Below are 10,000 nucleotides of genomic sequence, written 5' to 3'. Positions count from 1 at the left end.
GAACCTTACCCAGCTTGACCAGATCTTGTTCTCTGCGGAGCTCCTCGCTGATCTCCTGCTGCACCTTCTTGCTGGCCAGCTCCCTGTCTAAGCCTTGGTACTTGTCCGAGCTGGCAGAAACGACCTGATCGAGAAGGGTTTTCCTCACAGGGATCTCGACGTACTCTGCGGATGTATTTGACATCCCTCTGGACTTTCTCAGACTATGTTCACGTTCAATGGCCCGTCTGATCTCCCTGTCAATCGGCGTCTCTTTGGGTAGAGTCGTTGCAGAGATGTTCGAAGTGCTACGTGGTGAGAAGTCTGCGGATAGTCCGCTGTCACTCTGGCTGTCATCGCTTGAGTCGTTTTCCATCCTGATTTGTCCTTCAAGATTTCCTTGAACGATTCCTTCCCCTCGTGCAACCACAGTGTTCCTTTCCAGTCTGTCGTCTTTCTGTTCTCCTGTTTCGCTTTCTCCCTCTGTCCTTTGCCCCACCCGGCCTGCCTGCTTTTCTCTCACGGTGACAACACAGCCTTTAGACGCTGCCCCGTCCTGATTGGACAGCTCCATGGAAACGGCAGACAAAGGTGCAGCGGTCTGGCCAAGCACCTGTTGAGCAGCTTCCTGGTTTGCTCCCTTAGGGGTAGGTCCTTGTAGGCTTTGGGGCAGGAGTTCCCTTTGCTGGTTGTCTGAGGGAACTACATCTGCAGAGTTGGAACATGGCAAGTTTTCACAACTGATCACAATTCTAGGACACAAATAAATGTCCTTCGTTGTCTCCTCTTCTCCTTCATCAGTAGAATTAGGTGTTTCTTGTTGGACATCGCCTGTGGGGATATTTCTTAGTGGACCAATGTTAAAACTGCTCAGAGATTTTAAGTCTTCAATTGAGTTCAAATCGACCCCACTGCATTCCGACACCTCTTTCTCCAGGCATGTCTCGCTAGATGAGGCACTAAGGGACGGAGAAAGAGGTGGCCGGAGAGCCTCATGAGAATCTTGAACTAATTCTGTCAGTATTTCTTCCGCCTGGTCTCGGAAAACCTCATTGTCCTCTTCTGGGTTCACTCTGGGACCTTTTGGGTCAGACACAGAGGAACTGAGGCTTGCGTCGCCTTGCATCTGGCAGTCTCGCGCTTCATGCGAGTCGATTGAACCCTCTTCTTTTTGCAGGGACACTGTTGCCATGGTGACTGATCCCTCTCTTTATTTTAGTGAGGATCTTTGATCTGTAGCCAAGTCAGCCTGGACTGAAAAGGACACAAAGCACCAGAGGGATCGTTGTTTATGACAAAGCCAACTACCGTGTCTTAAAATGTACTGTAACCAGGACCAATACACACATTGAATCTGATCGTCCACAGTATGTACAACCTCTCCCTGAGGAGCTCCTTTTTAACTTATTAACTTACATTTTATTTAAATTAGCTTAAAGCCTGGTGGTAAACATGTGTACTGTACACACACACAAACACAATTCCCATTCTTAAGACAAATTAGGGACAATGTGGACAACAACAGGACTTACAGTCCATGGAATTTGAAATAAAAAAACAGACCACTTTTAAAGGTTAACGCCCTTCGTCATGGACATGATATGACTTCGGACTCGTCCTAAGCGACGTAAACGCTCCGCACGTACACGCCCACTACCTGGGACTTTTTATTTGTATTAAAAATTGCTGCACAAGTAAAGCCAACTTTCACAAATAGGTTTAACCTAGCGTCATGTTGGTAAAATGTGAGTATCATGTTAGCACTGTAGCTAGCATACCTATGCTAGTGTTGCTAATGTTTGTGTCGTCTTGTCTCACTCCCTAATATCACGTTTTTGTATGTGATACATGACTGCCGCTATTGATTATTTTAGTCAACAATTGTGGTCCGATTAATCGACGAATCGGATAAAACACACAATGCGTATTTTGGGAGAAATAGTACTCATTAAAAACAAGGCAGAGGTTTTATTTAACACGTGAATGTAATATTTTTGGCCACTGTAACATTTAACACAGTTGTAACAGTAACACTGTGTTTGAATATAGGAAATTAAAACACCATATTAATATATTTTTTAAATTTTACTTTTATTGTAACTAGGGTTGTACGGTATACCGGTATTAGTATATTACCGAGATACTAATGAATCATATCCGGTGCTATACCGCCTCTGAAAAGTACCGGTCCGCACCCCCCCCCGCTCCCCTGTCGTTGTTACGTTGTGTCATTGCTGGTTTACGAGCAGACGAGCGTGTTCGGCAGTGCACAATCACGGAGTACTTACAAACAGACACAGAGTGTAGACAGAAAAGGGAGAAAGGACGCATTTTGGCTTAAAAACTAACGATAAAGGTGAAGTTATAACACTGAAACGCCCTCAGGAAGAGGTGCTGTAAGACATGGCTAGCTAGCTAGCGGCTAAAGTCCATCCGCAGTCGGCAGTGTTTTAGCTACTTCTAAATCACTAATCCTCGCCTCCATGGCGACAAATAAAGTACGTTTCTTACAACTATCATCCATGCAGGACAAGGAATAGCTAAACATGCTTCACTACACACCGTAGCTCACCGGCGTCAAAATGTAAACAAACGCCATTGGTGCATCTACACCTAACATGCTCTGTAATGATACCAAGTACAGTAGCGTATCTAGTCGATACTACTTTGATTACGTCGGTATTTTTTGGCATCACAAAATCTTCTTTCGTTTTTTTTAAACTTATATTATATTTATAAACTCAGGAAATATGTCCCTGGACACATGAGGACTTTGAATATGACCAATGTATGATCCTGTAACGACTTGGTATCATATTGATACCTAAATTTGTGGTATCATCCAAAACTAATGTAAAGCATCCAAACAACAGAAGAATAAGTGTTTATTACATTTTAATAGAAGTGTAGATAGAACATGTTAAAAGAGAAAGTAAGCAGATATTAACAGTAAATGAACAAGTAGATTAATAATTCATTTTTTACCGTTTGTCCTTAATAATGTTGACAAATTAATAGAATGATAAATGACACAACATGTTACTGCATATGTCAGCAGCTAAATTAGGAGCCTTTGTTTGCTAACTTACTAATAAAAGACAAATTGTCTTGCATGTTCACTATTTTATTCAAGGACAAAAAAGGTGCAATAAGAAACATATGTTTAATGTACACTAAGATTTTTTGTTAAAATAGAGCCAATAATGCAACTTTTTGTGGTCCCCTTTGTATAGAAAAGTATCGAAAAATACCGAAAAGTTTCGAAATAATTTTGGTACCGGTACCAAATTATTGGTATCGGGACAACACTAATCGTAACCGACTGAGTCCTATGTTATGTTATGTTCCACTTGAGTTCAATGATTAGCAGATGTTGTGGTTTCCCATGGCCTTGAAGGCATCATTGTTACGTGCAGCTTTCTCTGCCAATGTTTGCCTTTGTTTACATGTGCTCTGCCTGTTGATTGGCTGGGAAAGGACGACGTCGGCGGAGAATGTGGAGAACATTCGGTTATAGAAATGACGAACTAAGACGGTTCTGTTTGTGTATATATTTTGGCGTCGATTACGACCTGCAGTTGTCCGACTGTAACGACTTCCTTTGAAGGCTGATAAACCTTCGACAACCGCTTGGGTCACGTCATTACAGCATTTAAATTGGGTTGTCAAAAAAAAAAAAAAAAGTTAATAGTTTTTTGTGAGTTTTTGACGTACCTAGTTCAAGAACCACTGGTTTACTTAAAAAAAAAAATCTGCTTTTTCTGTCATTAACATTGACATTTCATTTTTGACGTGTGTATTAATATTAATAAAATAATAATAAATAATTATAATAATTAATAATAATTAATAAAACTAAGCAAAAAAAATGTAATCAAAGTATTTTTTCTAATCGAGCTAATCGGCTTAATCAATGAATCATCCATCCATCCATTTTCTACTGCTTGTCCCTTACATTGCAGCCCTATATGACATGTATCAAGTGCAGAGTTGCAGCTTTTTTTGTAAAAAGTCATTTAAAAATTTAACGTTTTCACGTAACGTCGCCAATCGGGAAGTCCGCCATGTTGGAGGGATCCCAACATAACAATATATATGATTATTATTTGTAATTATGTCAATAATATTATAATTTAAACATAGTAAAGTGTGTTTAACGAAAAGGGATTGTGGATAAAAAAAAAAGTTACATAACTTCTTTGTTATCTATCTTTAAATTTCAAAAGAACAACAAAATATTCACATTACTAAAAACACACAAATTAAACTTGCCCTCTTTTGCGTGAGTTGCAGTGTCCCTAGGTGGTACATACTCAGGAAAAATTAGGGACATTTTGTCCAAAAACCAAAAAAGAGTACATAATATATCACATTTTCCACTGTTCCACTTACCTGCTCACACTGATGCTGATGCACGCACACAACTCCACTCACATCTGCACAATGCTGACCAGCAATGATCCACAATGAAGAATATGCACACGGGGGCAAGAGGCTTACTTTATTGCCGCTGTGGATTAAGAAATGCTCAACTAATCCTGTTTAGGAGTGACACGTGTTACTTTTGTAAGCCACAGGACAAAATGGGAGCCATGCCTATAATAACAACAACGTATAGTTCGGTATGGGTTAGTGTTTATTATAGCACCTGCGGCTTCTGTCAGCGCGCCTCAACTCAACATGAGAACTGTAACACACCAGCGATAACGCAACGTCACGATAAATCAAGATGATTGACATCAACCCGAATGTAAGACGCAATATTTACACTAGGAAAATGTCTGATAGAGACAGGTTGTCTTTTTTTTATTGGCGACTAGTGATCTATACATGCAAAACAACAAGTAGCGACCTCAACCCCTCCTCAGCAAAATGGAGCTTTTCCTCCTTTCACTCAACAGGCAATTTTTTATTTAACATTCTTCGCTCTCATGCAAGTGTAAAAAGAAGTCAACCGCTGTGTACCTCTTATATAGAAAACTTTTCACAATTCAACTGATACCAAAACTTGGTACCTGGGAATCGGTATCAGTAGATGTATAGTAGTAGTAGTAGGGGTGGCGTGGCCGTGCCAGCAACCTGAGGGTTCCTGGTTCCATCCCCGGCTTCCACCACCCGGGTCACGTCCGTTGTGTCCTTGAGCAAGACACTTCACCCTTGCTCCTGATGGGTCGTGGTTAGTGCCCTGCATGGCAGCTCCCGCCATCAGTGTGTGAATGGGTGAATGTGGAAATAGCGTCAAAGTGCTTTGAATGCCTTGAAGGTAGAGTATAACCCATTTACCATTTTAGTAAAATAACCCATCCATCCATTTTCTAACACTTGTCCCTCTCGTGGTCATGGGGGTGGGGGGAGCCTATCCTAGAAGACAGGGTACATATATATATATATATATATATATATATATATATATATATATATATATATATATATATATATATATTCACCAAAAATATGTATATATATATATATATATATATATATATATATTCACCAAAAAAAAAAAATATATATATATATATATATATATATATATATAAAATATACATACACACAGAAAAGTATATATATAAATCATGAATTTGATTTCACCAAAATATGTATATTATACAAATGTTTTCATATATATATATATATATATATATATATATATATATATATATATATATATATATATATATATATATATATATATATATATATATATATATATATATATATATAGTTTCACCAAAAATATGTATGTATATGAAAAAATATATACACACAAAAAAGTATATATATAAAAAAGTTATATATACATACATATAATTTTTTCATATATGTACTTTTGTGTGTGTGTATATATTTTTATCTATATGTCTATTATGAAAAAATATATATACACAAAAAAGTATATATATGAAAAAATGATATACATATATCATTTTTATATATATATACTTTTTTGTGTGTGTATATATATATATATATATATTCTGTTTATCTCGAAAAAATTGTCGCACAGCAGCTAAATGAACACTTAGCGTCTAACAATCTCTGTGAACCTTTTCAATCCGGTTTCAGGGCAAATCACTCTACGGAGACAGCCCTCGCAAAAATGACTAATGATCTATTGCTAACGATGGATTCTGATGCGTCATCTATGTTGCTGCTTCTTGATCTTAGCGCCGCTTTCGATACTGTTGATCATAATATTTTATTAGAGCGTATCAAAACGCGTATTGGGATGTCAGACTTAGCCTTGTCTTGGTTTAACTCTTATCTTACTGACAGGATGCAGTGCGTCTCCCATAACAATGTGACCTCGGACTATGTTAAGGTAACGTGCGGAGTTCCCCAGGGTTCGGTTCTTGGCCCTGCACTCTTTAGTATTTACATGCTGCCGCTAGGTGACATCATACGCAAATACGGTGTTAGCTTTCACTGTTATGCTGATGACACCCAACTCTACATGCCCCTAAAGTTGACCAACACGCCGGATTGTAGTCAGCTGGAGGCGTGTCTTAATGAAATTAAACAATGGATGTCCGCTAACTTTTTGCAACTCAACGCTAAGAAAACGGAAATGCTGATTATCGGTCCTGCTCAACACCGACATCTATTTAATAATACCACCTTAACATTTGACAACCAAACAATTACACAAGGCGACTCGGTAAAGAATCTGGGTATTATCTTCGACCCAACTCTCTCGTTTGAGTCACACATTAAGAGTGTTACTAAAACGGCCTTCTTTCATCTCCGTAATATCGCTAAAATTCGTTCCATTTTGTCCACAAGCGATGCTGAGATCATTATCCATGCGTTCGTTACATCTCGTCTCGATTACTGTAACGTTTTATTTTCGGGCCTCCCTATGTCTAGCATTAAAAGATTACAGTTGGTACAAAATGCGGCTGCTAGACTTTTGACAAAAACAAGAAAGTTTGATCATATTACGCCTATACTGGCTCACTTGCACTGGCTTCCTGTGCACTTAAGATGCGACTTTAAGGTTTTACTACTTACGTATAAAATACTACACGGTCAAGCTCCTGCCTGTCTTGCCGATTGTATTGTACCATATGTCCCGGCAAGAAATCTGCGTTCAAAGAACTCCGGCTTATTAGTGATTCCCAGAGCCCAAAAAAAGTCTGCGGGCTATAGAGCGTTTTCTATTCGGGCTCCAATACTATGGAATGCCCTCCCGGTAAAAGTTAGAGATGCTACCTCAGTAGAAGCATTTAAGTCTCATCTTAAAACTCATTTGTATACTCTAGCCTTTAAATAGACTCCCTTTTTAGACCAGTTGATCTGCCGTTTCTTTTCTTTTCTTTTCTACTCTGCTCCCAACCCGGGTTGGACCGCTAGCCTGTCCATCGGATGGGGACATCTCTACGCTGCTGACCCGTCTCCACTCGGGATGGTTCCTGCTGGCCCCACCATGGACTGGACTTTCGCTGATGTGTTGGACCTTCACAATATTATGTCAGACCCACTCGACATCCATTGCTTTCGGTCTCCCCTAGAGGGGGGGCGGTTACCCACATATGTGGTCCTCTCCAAGGTTTCTCATAGTCATTTACATTGACGTCCCACTGGGGTGAGTTTTCCTTGCCCGTATGTGGGCTCTGTACCGAGGATGTCGTTGTGGCTTGTACAGCCCTTTGAGACACTTGTGATTTAGGGCTATATAAATAAACATTGATTGATTGATTGATTGATTTGTATGTATATGTATAAAAAATGTGTATTTATATGTGATGTGATATATATATATATATACATATATATATATATATATATATATATATATATATATATATATATATATATATCATGAATTTGATTTAAACCAAAGTATGTATGTATATATATATATATATATATATAAATATATATATATATATATATATATATATATATATATATATATATATATATATATATATATATATATATATTCATCCATCCATCCATCCATTTTCTACCGCTTGTCCCTTTTGGGGTCGCGGGGGTGCTGGAGCCTATCTCAGCTGCATTCATGATTTATATATATATATATATATATATATATATATATATGGGCAGCTGAGTTTGCATGTTCTCCCCGTGACTGCATGAGTTACTCCGGCTTCTTCCCACCTCCAAAGACATGCACCTGGGGATAGGTTGATTGGCAACACTAAATTGGCCATAGTGTGTGAATGTTGTTTGTCTATCTGTGTTGCCCCGGTGATGAGGTGGCGACTTGTCCAGGGTGTACCCCGCCTTCCGCCCGTTTGCAGCTGAGATTAAGCACATTAATGTGCTTAAGGCATATGACAAAGGAGTCACGGACCACAGATGGCCCCTGTGCCGCCCTTTGGGCAACCCAGCTGTAGAAGCTAACTGTTAATGGCCACCATAGTCTTAGTACCGTAGTGTATTTGTTCATCCTATGGTCACATATGGGACGCAAGTTGTCTTACGTCAGCACCGGAAGTCGTAAAATCAGCTGTTCACCTGGCGGGTTTTTTCGGGGATGAACAAGGAAGTCCTTCTTTAGCTGCCGTCTTGTTTTATCATATATTGCTGCCTTTGCACCTGTCAATGTTTACTTTTGTATGCACATTAAATCAACCAAAAAATCCTGACTTCGGAGCAATGTTCACGGACTCTAGTATTTAGCTCTTTCTTAGATGCAATGGTTTCCCGTTTTGGGACCATGATTTCGGTCCTAACTTGTTCACCGGTCCTCATATGGAAGGTACTTTTCCTTGTTGATGATGTCTCAAGAAGGGCAGAAATACAAGAACACACACACACATACTGGTTATCATTTAGAATGGGGACCAAGTTTTTGATCATCACTTGTGGGGACCACCCTTTCTACAGGTTGTGGAGGCATAAAAAAAAATGAGGTAAAATGGCCACTGCCCAGTTAGCTCATACACGTCTTTAAATCTCTGGATTGATGAAGTAATGTGCTGATCATTCTTACTGGGGACCCTGGGGAAAAAGAGTTAATATGGTTCATGGGGACCACATTTAATTTTTTTTTGCATAATTCACACAAATTTGTACGTGACTACTGAGGACCATTTAAAAGAGCGAGTGCAGTACCAGCTACAGCCCGATGAGGGGGCTGCTGTGCAAATCTCTCACACTCAAACTAACCAGTAAACATGTTTTATGGGCCAAAGCTTAAAAATAATAATAATAATAATGGATTAGATTTTATATCGCGCTTTTCTATTATCACTTAGGCATTTTCAGAATGGATCTGACTATCATTTAAAAAGGTTTCCCTTTAGGGGACCTGTTTTTTTTGTCCCCATACCGTCAGAGGTCCCCTAAAGGTGACTGTGTAAAGCAGGGGTGTCCAAACTTTTTCCACTGAGGGCCGCACACGGAAAAATTAAAGCATGTGGGGGCCATTTTGATATTTTTCATTTTCAAACCATAACAAAATATATGCATTTTTTATTTATTTTACCTTTAGGGGTCCTGGGCACCATAAAGGGTCTCAGTCATTAAAATGTTAAAAATAAGTCAGATTATAATTTTTTTTAAATTATTTAACGCTTACAGTAAATCTCTATATCAACTTCAAGTTGATATAAAGTAATAAATAAATAAAAAGTTTTATGGCTTTTCTGTCAAAAACAACTTAGTTTTTTTATAGTAAAACTGAAATATGCAGTATTTAGTAATTAGAGCCCTAAAAGATCAATAATGCAGGACCCCATTGATTTTAATTCTTTCATATTTTTGAGTAATCATAGTGAAAAGATAAATAAAAAATCACTAAATATATTTGGGATCCAAAAGGTGCCCCACTCATAAAGTGATAGATTTTTGTTTCAGTGTTGAAAGTAAATGAAAAACCTAAGTTACAAGATCAACTTCAGATATATCTGTTGATTTTATGCTCTGTACCGAGGATGTCGTTGTGGCTTGTACAGCCCTTTGAGACACTTGTGATTTAGGGCTATATAAATAAACATTGATTGATTGATTGATTGATGCTGGAACTATTATTGTGTTTGTTTTATGC

General features: G+C 38.5%; 1 protein-coding gene across 2 annotated transcripts in view; it reads right to left on the bottom strand.

Moving 5' to 3' along the window:
* misp3 (MISP family member 3) overlaps positions 1–10,000 on the bottom strand; it is a 28,876-nt gene that overhangs the window by 12,877 nt on the left and 5,999 nt on the right. The window contains exons 1-2 of one of the 2 annotated variants that reach the window (XM_062026133.1): positions 4,372–4,437; positions 1–1,233 (exon numbers count right to left, since the gene is read on the bottom strand). The exon at positions 1–1,233 is cut by the window's left edge and continues 633 nt beyond it. In XM_062026133.1, coding sequence (XP_061882117.1) covers positions 1–1,171 — 1,171 coding nt within the window. In that variant the 5' untranslated portion in view covers positions 1,172–1,233; positions 4,372–4,437. Of the gene's footprint in view, positions 1,234–4,371; positions 4,438–10,000 lie in introns of those variants that run through there. The other variant, XM_062026131.1, reaches the window with a different exon arrangement.

Source organism: Entelurus aequoreus, linkage group LG18 (genome assembly GCF_033978785.1).
Source record: "Entelurus aequoreus isolate RoL-2023_Sb linkage group LG18, RoL_Eaeq_v1.1, whole genome shotgun sequence".
Lineage (NCBI taxonomy): Eukaryota > Metazoa > Chordata > Actinopteri > Syngnathiformes > Syngnathidae > Entelurus > Entelurus aequoreus.
Note: the sequence above shows the minus strand (reverse complement) of the source record. Positions and strands in the feature narration are given on the sequence as shown.